General features: G+C 44.3%; 2 protein-coding genes and 1 long non-coding RNA gene across 5 annotated transcripts; 2 read left to right on the top strand and 1 right to left on the bottom strand.

Moving 5' to 3' along the window:
• Positions 1-3,303: 3,303 nt before the first annotated feature.
• LOC113588542 (nucleotidyltransferase MB21D2) lies at positions 3,304-9,152 on the bottom strand. The gene is made up of 2 exons (XM_027027758.3): positions 8,731-9,152; positions 3,304-6,216 (listed from the first exon to the last, which is right to left on the bottom strand). The coding sequence occupies exons 1-2, from the start codon at positions 8,981-8,983 to the stop codon at positions 4,958-4,960; spliced, it is 1,512 nt and encodes a 503-aa protein (XP_026883559.2). The 5' UTR covers positions 8,984-9,152; the 3' UTR covers positions 3,304-4,957.
• LOC145651887 (uncharacterized) lies at positions 6,738-8,142 on the top strand. The gene is made up of 3 exons (XR_014117967.1): positions 6,738-7,094; positions 7,500-7,542; positions 7,949-8,142. It is a non-coding gene; the product is annotated as an uncharacterized LOC145651887 (long non-coding RNA).
• A 515-nt stretch (positions 9,153-9,667) lies between the features above and the next one.
• On the top strand, positions 9,668-14,535 carry parlb (presenilin associated, rhomboid-like b). 3 transcript variants are annotated; one of them, XM_027027767.3, is made up of 10 exons: positions 9,668-9,763; positions 10,479-10,668; positions 10,897-11,030; positions 12,031-12,079; positions 12,222-12,317; positions 12,653-12,802; positions 12,904-12,974; positions 13,077-13,178; positions 13,558-13,655; positions 13,860-14,535. In XM_027027767.3, the coding sequence occupies exons 2-10, from the start codon at positions 10,503-10,505 to the stop codon at positions 13,972-13,974; spliced, it is 981 nt and encodes a 326-aa protein (XP_026883568.2). In that variant the 5' UTR covers positions 9,668-9,763; positions 10,479-10,502; the 3' UTR covers positions 13,975-14,535. The 3 variants fall into 3 exon arrangements, with proteins under 3 accessions (XP_026883568.2, XP_081556762.1, XP_026883566.2); XM_081700636.1 differs by having other exon boundaries at positions 10,885-11,030; XM_027027765.3 differs by having other exon boundaries at positions 9,674-9,763; positions 10,890-11,030.
• Positions 14,536-14,748: the final 213 nt, after the last annotated feature.

Below are 14,748 nucleotides of genomic sequence, written 5' to 3'. Positions count from 1 at the left end.
CACACACACACACACACACACACACATTCAAACATACACAGAGCAGTGACGTATTACATCTATTTTCAACTGATTAAGATGAGACAGATCAGCAGTAAGAAATAGAAATGCAGTCAGGAAATGCGGTCAGCAAGATACCATAATTCTCTCAGCAATGTCTTTATATACACACATGCCTTTCTTGCCATCAGCACTTTTCTGGTTTAAAAATATACCTGTCATGTGCAGTTACACAATAAGATCAATTATAAATAGTACTGCTGAGAGCAGTGAATTATTCCCAGATCTTTAGAACACACCGGCAATGTTGTATCAAAAAGTAAGCAAAGTTTACAACAGCGGAGCTGTACGGTTGAAGTCTTCTCCAGCGACACATATCACAGAGACCAACACTGGATATGGCTGGCTTTGTTTGTTTCTGCACAAAGGAGAGGTCAAAGTGCATGACAGATCTGCATTGCTTTGTCTTACACATATGGTTTCTTCTACCCACACTCTCCTCCTGAACTGTGGCCTAAAAATCATTATTAAAGAACATTAAAGGAAGCTACAGTACCCATCAAATTTTGGACACACCTGACTGAATGTATGTTTTTAATAGTAATAAAGGCATTTTAATCTAAGGCTTATGCTTAGCTTTGCTTCTATGACAAATATAATTTGAGAAGGGTGTTAGCTTAAATATGAATTAATTTTCAAAACATACACACACTCTCCCACACACACAATTTTAGATGCACCCACAGCAAATAGCTTTCTTTTAGAACTTTATTTCCTGACCCTACAAGTGCTCTGCATACATGAGAATGTCTTCAAGGCTGATGGAATAGCATCATAGGTAGCTGGCTCATGAAGCTGGTTAAGAGAACGCCAAGAGCGTACAAAACTGCCATCAAAGTATTGAACAGTTACTTTGAAGAATCTAAAATCTAAGATAGTCAATATTTGTCTAACACAGCATAATCACATATGTGTTATTTCACTGGTTTGATACCTTCCCTGTTTTTAAATATAGAAAAATAGTTTAAAATAGTTTTTTTTTAAAAAGAGGGGGATAAAAGGAAAAAAAAATTTTTAATAATTCAGTGAGAGTACAAGATAATCTAAATTCGAACACTCTGGAACTTCCACCCTAATCCAGTGTCCCTCCTGAACACAGTTTTTCTCGAAGGACCCAAAAACTTCAGTTCAGCTGCCTGACTTTGTCGTACTCATTTGCTAACCTTCAGAATGTGTATACATATGGACATCTAGAAGACAGAAATCAGTATGCTCAAGAAGACAATAATCAATGGTCAATAAATCCATGAATGCAGAATAATTTTATCACTGTCGGTCAAAAGTCTGTGGAAATCCAAGTCAGCACCAGACAGCAAACTGTTAGAATTTTGTAATGAAACCTAAGTCTCTGGGCATCATATAACAGCAACATTGCTGCAATGGTACAGTTTTGTAAGGCAGTAAAAAGGGATAGAACTTGTTCAACACAATTTGGGTCTCATAGGATCACAGGGTAGAGGATGCACCGATCTACTTCTGTTTATGTATAGGTAGTCTTCACATGATGAATGATGAACCCATGAAATATTAAGAACATTTTTTTAAATGACCAACCTGTGACAAGCAACAAGGCAACTATATGGGTCATGGAAAAGATCAAGACTTACACCCTACTCAGCACCCCACCTGAGGGGCAAGATCACTGCCACAGACACACACACACACACACACACACACATCACGCCTGCCCCACTCCTAATCACCTGATTACTAACCTGTGCACTCTTTGACTCTTTGCTTCTCCCCTTATTTATGGACACGCTCATCCATCGCTGCACATTGCTCAGTGACACTGCACGCAAGAAGACACCTGAGTGTTATTGCTGCTCTGCTCTGTCTCAGAGCCTGGACACTTACTGCCAGCATTGTTTTGTTCTGGTTGTTTTGAGTTAGCTCTCCCCTGGTTGTTTGGTGGTTTCGCTATTATGGAGAATAAAGAAGCTTCGTTCCCGCACTCACATCTCCCTCTCTCCCTGCCGAAGTCACAAAATGTGCAGCCACCAAAGGGGCGCGTAGCGTGTGGCCCGGACTGGGCCCAGCTCCTGTCCATGTGTCGTCACCTCACCTGCTGTGTGCAGGGCCTCTCCGCGAGTCCAGCCACCCAGGGTAATGAGCGCATGGGCCCCTCGATGACAAAGGACATGCTCTGTCATATCACCACCTGTCATGCATACCTGTCATGTACAGTTGCACAATAAGATCAGTTATAAATGGTTTACAACAGTTTTACAGTTCCAGAAAGTTCTTCAGAATCCTTCAGAATCCATGTGCACATCTACAAATAAAACAGACAAATCAATATGCTCAATAAATCCATGAATGCAGAATAATTATATCACGGTTGAAGGTCTGGGGAAATCCAAGTCAGCACCAGACAGTAAACTGTTAGAATGTTGTAATGAAACCTCAGTCTCTGGGCATCGTATAACAGCAACATTGCTGCATTGGTAGAGACTTCTATGGCATTGAAAAGGGTAAGATACATTTTATGTCTCATAGGATCTCAGGGTAGAGGATGCGCTGATCTGCTTCTGTTTTTGTATAGGTGGTCTTCACATGATGAAAGATGAAAGAATGAAATAAAAAATACATTAAAAAAATTTTTAAAAATCAATTAACAATAGTAAGGATTATAACAAAAAAATATCAAACAATAGCAAAAAATGGTGATGCTATAGCCTGCCCAGATATAACAGCATATAGCTTATGAATATTTCGACAACAAAACTCTGTTAATATGGTGAAAAACCTAGGACTAGTTTGCAAAAGCAGGTTTCGTGTAATATGCAAATTAGCAAAAAGTGGGTGTAGCGTAATGTTCCAAGGAACCATTTTGTTTTGTTCTGAGCCAAAGAATGCACTGGAAGTGGAATTTTGTCTCTACCCCCTATGGTGTGGGAGTAAATCACTAAAACCTAAAAGGAAGTGCATCAGGCCAATGAAAGTTCCTTTAGTTGGCTGACTCATTTCACAGCTGCTGCATCATGCTTAAAAGTTTGGTCTTTCTGGGCCTTGTGGTCTTTCATTTTAGCCGAGAAAAATAAATGAGGAGAAAAATACGAGCAATTGCCATAAGGTTTCAAGCAATATTTGCTTGAACCCTAATTAACAACAACAGGGATGCATGGGCATGGTGTTGTAGAGGCAGGTAAAGTCCTGCTGAAAACATAAAACGATTCCTTAATACATTGGACCAGATGACACCCAGTATAAAAAGACAAATATGAGTTTCACAGCTTTTGGGATCCTGTACAAATTTATTTTGCAAACAAACATATAAAGATCAATATACACTGCACTGCATTGTTCTTATGAAACGTAAGCATATCAAGCAACACACAATCAGGTTTGATATCTGTGACATTTATAAATAAAATTAAAGTGACTCCATTAGTTTGGTATAATTGTTTAAATAACTAAACCAGAACAAAAGCATTCCATTTAAAAGTCCATTAACACCAGAGGTCAAAAACCACACACACACACACACACACACACACACACACACACACACACACACACACACACACACACACACACACACACACACACACACACACACTCGCATGCTCACTGTAACATCTGTCTTCATTTGAATAAAATAGCCCCACTAGCTAACATCAATGATAAGGCAGCACGAGTGGTCCCTGTAGACACTGAGAGTTGATCCTCATTCTGACTGATTATGCCAAAATTGGAATTGTGTGACTGGTGACAGGAGACAAGCCGATTGGTATATGTAAGTGATGTAGGGGGAGCCCAATATTTACAGCAATATGTACACAGGTACGACGCAGCTCAAATAAACACTCAACAATTAAAATCCTTAGCAAAGAAAGGTTATAACCATTTGCATGTTTAGCAGCAGATACAGGACATACAATAAGTCTCCGATGGCATTCAGCATTCTGTTAGGCAAAAGAGAAGCAGAGATCTACACAGCAGCTAGGAGAGAAAGCCTCAGAATGTGACATGTGTCAATGCTTCCTCATTAACAGTAGTCAGGGAGGGTTTGTACAGTCTGATCTAGTATGGTGGTGACGTGGCCATTACATAAATGTTAGGCTTAGACTCATGGATTAAGGCTAGTCTTGGACATGGTATTTTCAGTGGTGATTCACCACTGAACATCTTTTTAGTTTAGGTTTAGGTTTAATTTTGGTCTGGGAAACAAGTGCATAACATGCAAATGTACGTGTGTGTGTTTCTCTAACTACTTTATGAGACCTAGAGGTATTCTGATTTCTATCCAGACTAAGCATCTTTTTCTCTGTTTGGAATATTCAAGAAAAATCAGGAGCAGCTCACCATTGCCCTGCTCTGTAGGTATAAAGTTTGTCATATCTGAGCATGTATGGGAATAATGCACCTAACGGTGTTCACCGATCCCATCCTACCCCGATTCCTAAAACATGCTCACAAAAATCTCTCATCCCTCTCCTTTCTAATGCCCTCCTCTCTAAATACACACACAAGCACTCTTTCAGGCAGCTGATTGAGTGCTGATCTGAGATCAGTCCCTGACACTGAATGTTCCAAGAACTGATTACGCTTCATTTAGGCAAAGCGACAATCATAAACCATCACCATCCCTTTGAGGCATCCAATTAAGGGCCAGCTGAGGCTGCCTCCCAAGGTGCCGCACAACTCTCCATAACAACTATACAGACAGAGTACTTCTCTTTACTCCCTCTCGCTCACTCTCTCTCTCATTGGTCCCCCTCTCATTTTGCTGAGTGTACTACATTCTTTCGTTCACAGACCGAGGATGTCCATCAGAATTGCTGGCACGGTGAGCCAAAACCGCAATGATAATCCTGTTCAGGATTCAATCCTGAAAATAACTTAGTGAGAGTTATAGTGGAAATTGGTGGGTGGGTGGGAGCAGAGGCAGGGTTCAGAAGAACTTGTCGTCGATTCGGAAGTGTGGCCGTGTGACGTCGTCAGGGTTGATGAAGACGGAGATGGACTTGCCAGGGTTTTCTGTCACTAGCTGCTGCAGCTTCTTGGCGAGGCGGTCGTCGGGGGCGGGGTCGGCAGCGGGGGGGCCGTCCTGCGGCGAGGGCAGGCAGGGTTGCTCGGGCGGGAGGCGTGAGGCAGTGCGGGCGTGCTCGATGGCGCCTCGCAGGTGCTCGGCTGGGTCGGAGCGCACCGACGAGAGGCGCCGCGCGTGCAGCACGGCCGCCGCCTCGCTCAGGTGCGCCAGCATGTTGCGCTGCGGGATGAAGTAGTTGGGACACGCCCGGTTAACCAGGCAGTGCTGCAGGTCGTCCAGCAGGCCTAGCAGGAAGTGCGCGGAGTTGCCCTCCTGGGCCAGGTAGGCAGGCGGTAGGCGGTCGCACGCCCAAAGCATGAGCGAGCGCAGGTGGTACGGCCCCACAGCCTCGGGCCTCACCAGCAGCTTGGCCGCCAACGCCTTGCAGGCCTGGTAGGCCTGCATCAGGCCGGATGGGATGCACTTCTTTAGCTGCACCTCGCTGCGAGCGAATGACAGGCGCCACTCGGCCTCGCGCCGGCCGGCAGCCGAGCAGGCGGGCAGCAGGTAGAACCCGCCGATCACCTCCTCCTCCGTGATCTTGCCATCCCAGAAGTGGTTCTCCATCAGCCAGGCCTGCGCCACAGCTGGCCATCCCTTGAACGACACCACCGGCACCACGTCGTACAGCACGCGGCTGCCGCCCGCCGCCAGCACGATGGAGGTCACTGCGCCGCCGCGCTCCGCCTTCTCCACCCGTGGCATGCCCCTCTGCGGCCTGTGGCGCAGCTCCTGCAGCACGGAGCCCACCGCCTCGTGGAACCACTCGGACACCCGCGTGGGCGAGAAGAAGTGGCCGGTGGCGCCCTCTGGCCCTGCCTCCGGCTCCGCCCCCACGCAACACTCCTTCCACCGGTTGATGGTGCCCTCGTCGAACAGGCGCAGGCTGAGCCAGGTGTGACCCAGGGCAGACTGGCGCATGTCGAGCGTGACCGGCTGGTTGCGGTCATGCAGTTTGAGGGCGGGCACCAGCAGCGTGAAGTCCATGTCGTAGTCGGCACCACGCACGTACGCCACTAGCTCGTCCACATCCATGTCCACCACGCCCTCACGCACGCCGCCTGACAGCAGCAGGTACTCATTGGCCACCGGCAGCTTCTGGTCCAATTTCTGCACCATGCCTGGTGACAGGAAATGACATCACTGAGAACGGAGGACGTTGCATAACTATTAAAGGTCAAGCACAGGTGAGAAACTAGTATATTAGCATATGTTTGTATTTGGCAAGGATACAAAGCTGCGACTCAATATAAGCGGAGCTCTATTAGTCAACGACACTGCAGAATATAAGCATAAGCTGACTGCAACCCCCCCCCCCACCCTCCACATGATCCGTAATCAGATCCAAGTCACTGCAGTTCTCCTCAAAGGCAATGCACCACCCCCAGAAGCCTGCCTCCGACACACCTGCCTCTGACACTCATATAAAGCCACATCATTCTGAGCCACATTCCTTTGACTGAGCAGCACACAACAGGAACACACTGAGCTCATCATCCCTGCCCCAGCGACAGCCCAGCCAGGTGTGCATTCATGGACTGACTGCGGCCTCACTGGGATTCACGCACCCCGCAGGGGAACTCGGCTGCGTCCTCTGAGGAAGAGAGTGCTCAGTAGGCCGAGTTACCCAGGAGCCCAGTTGACTGCAAAAACTCTGAAGCCAAGTGGCCGGTGTGTCTGAAGCCGAGCACGCGCTACATGTTCCTGTGCGCTGTGTAAAGAAGAGCAGGAATTTAGGCTCCGATGACACCGTCACCCGTCAAGAGTCCTGTGATATATGGGCCAGTGCTCACATGACGCGGTTATTCATAGCAGTGATGAAGCACACACACCCAGTCCCACAGGGACACAACAGCAGCTTCACCGACTCTGAGAGCATGTATTTATATCTGAACCCTGTGCAGTTATGCCCCAGTTTGGGTGCAGAGACATACCCAGGTGGCACTTTTCTCCAGGTGTTTGGACACTCTAAGCCTGATGCGCCAAACCAGGACTTTAAGTAGGATTTATATACAGATAAACAGGAACTATCTATCTATCTAGTGTGATTGTGTATGCTTGCTATGCACTTGTGTATAGATCCTGTATATATTTATGTGTCTGTGTGTGTGTGTGTAAATTTTATATATATATATAATTCTTTTAAATATTCTTTATATATATATATATATATATATATATATATATATATAAAGAATATATTTAAAAGAATTTATTTAGAAAAGTGAAGGGTTGGTGATTTTTCAGGTGCCTTGAAGTGATTCTGAATCATTCAAGTGCTTTTCGAGGAGATAGGTCTTTAGTCTGCATTTGAAGACACCAAGAGACTGTTGTACAGACTGGTAGTGGAAGTCCATTCCACCACCAGGTTGGTGATACAGCCATGTCCTCCCTATCTTTTCAGGGTGGTGGTTCAAGGCACGAAGGGTGTGAGATATGGTGCGGAGGTGAGACAAGGGAGAGTAGCAGCACACGAACATTTATGAAACTACTGCATGCAGAATGCCCAATGAATTAATATATGTATTATTATTTGGTGGTGGGGTGAATTAAGTGAAAGAAAATGTTTACAGTGAAATATGAAAGTTTAAACAAAGCTTTAAGGGTGTTAACAGATGCATGAGAAAAAAATCTATGGTCATGAACATACAGAGAGTGACAGGGCCTAAGAGTGAGACAGGGCTTAAGAGACTCTGAAATGATCATATGAGTTGTCTTTTTTCAGGATGTATTTCCTTATTCCAATAACAAAACATGCTTCTTACATTTTTATTCAAGTAACAAAGCATTTCAGATTACAGCAGTGTTTACAACAACACTGGCCACGTAAAACACTCCACATATTTCTCCCAGATGTTGGAATCACGCTAACCATGGATTCACCATGGAAAGCCCCTTTCCTCTTGGCTCTGGTTCCTTCAGTCTTCCTGACCTGCAGCACCGTCTGCGCTTCCTGAACTCTGACCTCAGCAATGTGCAACCCTCTGGTCCTTTTATGCACACCCCACTCCTATAAATGTCTGCTGTCCCGAGATTATGGCTGCCCCCTCCTGTAATTTGTCAGATAATTACAAAACCCCTGAAAGCTTGGTGGCAGAACATAGAAACAGCTTGGTGTGCAGTCAGGCTTCTCATGTAAGCTGCAGAATCATCATTCTGTCTCTGTAGCGATATTGTATTGAAGTAAAGGGGAGCAATAATAAAAGGTGGGGTGACAATAGCATGTGTGGCCTGCTTCTCTCTGGTTAAGAGAAATCCATCCAGTTCTTCGGAGCAGGCCCTTGCGCGCGTTATCTGCGCCAAGTAGACAGAAAAGCGCCTGACCTGCAGCATACAAGCTTGCATGTCTTGTACAGAGCATTTCAATTGTGTCCCGTTTGGCACTATCCTGACGCTCAGCTCACACTGCTGGCTAATTTGCTAGCGAAATATTACCTTCTTATTACCGTCTTATTACCTTCGCTCAAGCTGCAGGTGACGTTATGCTGGAGATAAAGCACATCTGAATTAAAATCCCTAGATAAAAAAAACAGTGGTTAACTGCTCTCGGGGTTTACAGACGCCCAATTTTCAACCCACCATGCTAGCTACAGGTTTGAAGTGTATTTCTGCAAGCGTGCACAGATGCGCCCTACCAAGCATAGAGAAGATGAAGTCCTTCGCCGTGTGGATCTCCAGAGCGCGCTGGTCGTCGTATTCGCGCTGCTCGTGTTTACTAAATTCGGAAATCAGGCGGTTCAGCTCGTCTATCCTGGCTCCTGACCTGAAGTCTATCTCGGGATAGCTCGGCAAGGGGAGTTTGTTGCTAGTGGGGCCGGGGGTGGCGGTGGGGCTGTTGCCGAGGCTACTAACGGAGCCGGCCCGGTTGTTCAGGGCAGGCGCCGCCATGTTCGCGAGGAGGAACTAAGCGCACGCGCTTTCGGTCGTCATCCACGCGCAGACCGGGTTAAAGCCGCAGGGGTCTGGGCGGAGGCCGGTTACCACCGAATTCAAAATGTAGGCCTGCGTTTGGACGCTAGAATCGCCGCAGCTTGGGCGTTTGCTCGCCAGACTGCGCCAGCGTAGTCTATGGCAAAGAAATTCTTTACATGTTATAAAAAAATAATAATGGTGTGCTAAGTCGCACTTAGCAGCATATTTAGGCCTATTAAGTTATTTAAATGTACTTATTTATTTTAACAGGCATCCCTCTTCAGTGTGACAGTAACACATTAACGCGACTACAAACATAGCCGTAAAAATATTTTTAAAATGTATTAAAATATATAAAATGATCTAAATTAATTAGAAATTACAGTAGTAATAGAAATAATATAAGGAATGATTAGCAAAAGAGGAAGTCGAAGGATATATTCACATTTGTTAACCTATACGTGCCTACACATGTGCGTGTGAACAATACAAACAGTGAAAACATCAATGATTATTACTGCCTTCTCTCATCAAAATCACAACTAAAGGCTTCACGCTAACTGAAGGAAAACATTATCGGCGCTGTTTATATTATTGTCTCTAGAGGGTGCCACCGAATTTGTTTTGCTGGCTGGTGTGACCCGGTAGAGAATGGTAGAGCCGGGTCGCTGGGGTCATATTAATCATGGCGTGGAGAGGTTGTATAGTAAGATGGGTTAAAGAGGATTTTATTTTTCAAACCAGCCAGAGAAGTAGGTGCGTATTACGTGTACAGCTTTGCTGCTGAGGTGTTTTTTTAATATATGGCATGGCAGTATTTGCAGTTGACAATGCGGGAAGTTTGTCTCATTGGCTATCCTATGTTAACTCCCTAAAACATGCACAGAAGCTGTAGCCAGTTACACCGACGTTTCTTCCCTCTTTAATTTCCATTTCAGGATGTCAATGAATGTTACCTTGTAAACAAGTTGATATGATAACAGTAGAAAGAATTTAGCGTTTGTGTAATAGTCTTTACTGTCTGTTATTGATAACCTGTGTTCAAGATCTAAAAGTCCTGTCATGGTTTTGGTATTTATTAGAATTACTTTAAGCTTTACTCCTCTAGCTAAGTAATTTTTTTTTCATCCAGCTACTGTGAGTTCACCTTAAATTCACAAAGGTTTATTCACTGGCATTCTGTTTTCTTTCAGAAGTCAAGTCGTTTTTAAAAATAATTGTAATTAGTCCTCTCGGACTAGCGTTAAAACATCCATCTTTACACGTCACGCTTTCTGAAACGTGACTGTAGTAGAAGTTACTTGCTATTGCATTTACTGCGGTAATAAACTGATATGTGATAGGCAAATGTACTTTTCCCTGAACTAGTCTTAACATGAGTACACCCATATATACATATAATTATTAGATATATCATTATATTTTAGTGCTCTATAGTATTGGTCTTTTTTCTCCGCTGTTTGCTGTGTAGGTTGTTCCCTTGCCACCAGCAGAAATGTGGCTTTCGCAAGGTGGCAAAGAGAGCAGAGTCAAAGAAGGAAGCAGAACAAGCAGAGATGCTGCACAAGCGGGAGCTGAATCCACAGATGGAGCCACCCACGCCACACCATCCTGGGAGGTCGTTCGGCAGACTGGTCAAACCGCTGGTGTTCACTGTGGGGGTATGTAGACAGCATTCTGCTGATTTGTGCTACTACCTTTATATCTTCCTTAATGTACTTACTTGTAATACTATATGTATGTAGTACTGACTCAGTATACACACTGTTTTAAGTCACGGATTTGTGTGTTAGTGTCTAGTACTGATCCTGAGTCAGTTTCCAGGCTGCTTTGAGTCACATATTTCTAAGTGTGTTAGTGTATAATACTGACTCCAGGTCAGTTTACAGGCTGTTCGTTTGGAGCAGCAGCAATCTGGCAGTATGAGAGTCTAAAGTACCGTGTGCAGAGCTACTTCAATGAAGTACGTGCTGATTGGCTGGACAAACTGCGACCACAGAAACATGGAGATCTTCGGAAACAGGTATGTGCGGTTGCTTTTGCGTGTGCCTTCCTGGCCAATCAGGTTTATTTATAGAGCACATTTTTAAAAAAATAAAATAAAAGTGTCAGCCCAAGTAAAACTACACAGTAAAATTTTGTGAAAAGGAAAATTAAGACCGAAATAATAGAAACCAAAAGACAAACATCACTAGTGATAATTGTGAGTACATGCAGACTGAAAAGAAACAACTGCATACATGATTTGTAGAAGGCTTCAAACAACTGAATAAAAATGTGAAAGATTTAATGAAACTTAAAAACAACTGTTGTGGGGAAACGTTTGATTAAAAAGCGGAGAACCGTTCTGTTTGGGGTCAGTGACAGAAAAGGCTCAGTCAGAGATATAAACTAGAGCCGTGCCATGTAGGGCTTTAAAAACAAATAACCAAACCTTAAACTGACTTAGTTAGTGCAAGGAGCGAGCCCAGGTGTAATTCGCTCCTTTTTCTTGGTGCCCATCAATAGTCTTGCAGCTTTCAGCCAAAAGTGACAGGCTTGACTGGCAAACTCTGAAATGGAGCGAGATGCAGTAATCAATACAAGATAAGATGAAAGCGCAAAGGACTGTTTCCATGTCCTAAAAAGACAGTACACCTTTAAGTGTAGCTCTACTTCACTTCTGAAAGAAGCCAGCTCCCACAACTGTTTATCTGCTTCTCAAAGTTAAAAGGAGAATTACAGATGGCACGAAGGTTTCTCAGCTGGCTGGGTACATTAACAAAATCACCTTAGATAGTTTGCTAACACTCTGGCAGTATCAGGGTTACCAAAAGTAATAAGCTGAGTTTTAGCTTGGTTTAAGTTCATGAAATATTTGGTTTCCAACATTTTTACATCTCTCAAGCAGGTGGAGATGAGGTTCAGCAAGCCATTATCACCTGGTTTAAATGGTAGATACATTTGTGTCATCTGCCTGGCAGTGATGTGAAACGTGTGCGTGTCTGGATCAGCATGTTGATGACAGTGTTTTTCATCACCAGGTGAATCAGTGGTGGAATAGTCTGAGTGAAGGCCAGAGAAGTGTCACAGGTCTGACTCCATTCAGCATTCACCAGTAATCGTCAAAAACAAAAATTCTGTTGTTTTTTTTTTGTTTGGTTTTTTTTCCCTCATAACCTTCCATCAAAATACACACACACACACACACACACACATTGTGTCTTTCCCTCAGGCATCATAGTTGCCAACGCACTGGTGTTTTGTTGCTGGAGAATTCCAGTACTGCAGCATGCTATGGTGAAGTACTTCACCTCTGACCCTGCCTCCAGTGAGTAAAGTCGTTTGTCCGTCCTAACAAACCGGAACTTAAGAAACTTGAGTAATGTCTGTAAAAATAAAGCAGACTGCTCTTTCACTGTGTCACATCGGGTGTTCAACCCCGTGTTTTACATATATTACAAATCATTGCGAAAAGTGTGATGCAGCGCACAGCAAAGTAATCACGTTGTGATGGCCATACCTTTGAGCTCTCAAATGTTAATGGTCTTGTTTGTCTTGTTCCGTGTGGCCCAGTGTAAATGGCGTTAGTCATGTTCTGTGAGGAGCTGTGCTGTGCTGTGCTGCGCTGCGCTGCTCACGGTGTTGTGCTGTGTTTCCGTACAGAGGCGCTGTGCTGGCCCATGCTGCTGTCCACCTTCAGCCACTACTCGCTCTTGCACATGGCAGCCAACATGTATGTGCTGTGGAGCTTCTCCTCCAGCATCGTCAACCTGATGGGCAGGGAGCAGTTCATGGCTGTCTACCTGTCTGCAGGTATTGCCTGTGTGTGTGTGTGTGTGTGTGTGTGTGTGTGGCAGTGTTGGGTGTTACGCTGTGCCATGCTGCTGTTTGACATCTGTCGATTTTGTCCTCAGGCGTGATCTCCACGTTTGTCAGTTACGTGTGTAAAACGGCTACAGGACGCCTGGGACCATCGCTGGGCGCTGTAAGTGTTACAGTCACCTGTAAAGCCTTTTAGCCTCAAAGTCAACAGCACAATCTCTGCTCTGTTGAACATGTGGCACTGTTGACATTAAGCATCTCTCAGTCAGGGGCCATAATGACCGTGCTGGCGGCTGTGTGCACCAAGATGCCAGAAGCGAAGCTGGCTGTGATCTTCCTCCCAATATACACCTTCTCTGCTGGAAACGTAAGCCACACACCCCCCAGTCATAAACGCCAGTACACATGTGGAAAGAAACCTCAGTTAGTCAAATCACCATCAGGGAAAATGCCAGTCGCAAGCGAAAGGCTTGCTGGTGTATTTGAAAACGTGAGAAATGTTTTTATAGTACATCAAAGTAACATTTTACTTGTAATCACATTATTTTAAAATGAACTGCTATTTTTTTTTTACAAAGTTTTTTTTACAATAATTATACCAAACTAAGTAAATAACTATAGTATTTATTCACATATATTGCAGTATTATAAATGTCCTTGTATAATTAGTTATTGAAGATTAAGTACACAGTTGGAAGGCAGCATTCACATTTGCCATGTCCTTATGATGCTGCACTCTAATGCAGGCGCTCAAAGCTATTGTTGCCCTGGATACAACAGGCTTGATAATGGGATGGCGGTTCTTTGACCATGCAGCTCATTTAGGAGGAGCTCTGTTCGGCATGTAAGTCATAGTAATCAGAAAGTTATACACTCACTTTCGTGCACTTTTTACATATTGGTCTTTCTCCTCGTTTGTGTAAGCGTGTTCTTTGTGTGCCTTTCTGCTTATATGTGCACGCTTATGTTTTAAATGTGTATGCATCTATACTCCTGTGTGCTTATCGTGTGGCTGCATGTGTGTGTTTGTGTGCATTTGTGTGTGTAGGTGGTATATCCTCTATGGGCATGAGCTGATCTGGAAGAACCGGGAGCCACTCGTGAAGTTGTGGCACAACTTCAGAACACGGGGCCCTGGCACTGGGGGCAGCGGCTCCCTCTAGGGAACTGGAGGACAGATGGCGGGGAGCAGCCATAGCAAGAGAGGAGACGAGAACACACACACACACACACACACACACACACACACACACACACACACACACATATACACACACACACTCACTCTATTCCATTTCACACATCTTAAGTCTTTAATCAGACTCCTTCTATTCGCTTACTTCATTTACTGGTTTAAAGGTGTGTGTGGTTGTGGGTGGGTGGGTGGGTGTATGTATGTATGTGGGGGCATGGAATGTGTGTGGGAATCTGTGTACATGTTGGAAATTCCTGACTCATCTACTAAGGTGCCATTTGAGTTTTGGAGTTTATGTAGCACCTCATACAAAGACTTACTAAGAGTGAAGCCCAAAATGTTTCCCACAACACATTCTCACCACATAGCACAGACCCAGTTCTAAGACAAGATACTGCAGTGTCGTACATCTCCAGAATTACAGTACACAACTGTGCTTGGACCTCAGTCTGTTTGTCATTTAAAATGTTTCTTTTTTGTTTAGTTTTTTTTTTATGAATAAAATGTTTATTTAAGTTCTGAAAATTATGACTGGTCTCAAAGTGACTGTTGCTAGTAATGGATGCTGTGTTCTCCTGGAGTGTGAAAGAGGAAGTGAGGTGCAGTCTGCTGATCAATGAGGAAACTGGTTTTGGTGGGGTTAACAGACTGGAAGTCTCAACACTATAGGAGGAAGTTCTCATGCCCATAAACTGTAAGGCTGTAATTGCTGAATAATATTTAGTCCTTCCCCTAGTCATGT

Source organism: Electrophorus electricus, chromosome 17 (assembly GCF_041902795.1).
Source record: "Electrophorus electricus isolate QZ-2024a chromosome 17, ASM4190279v1, whole genome shotgun sequence".
NCBI classification, from domain to species: Eukaryota; Metazoa; Chordata; class Actinopteri; order Gymnotiformes; family Gymnotidae; genus Electrophorus; species Electrophorus electricus.
The sequence above is the reverse complement of the archived record's forward strand: the minus strand, read 5'-3'. Positions and strand labels throughout refer to the sequence as shown.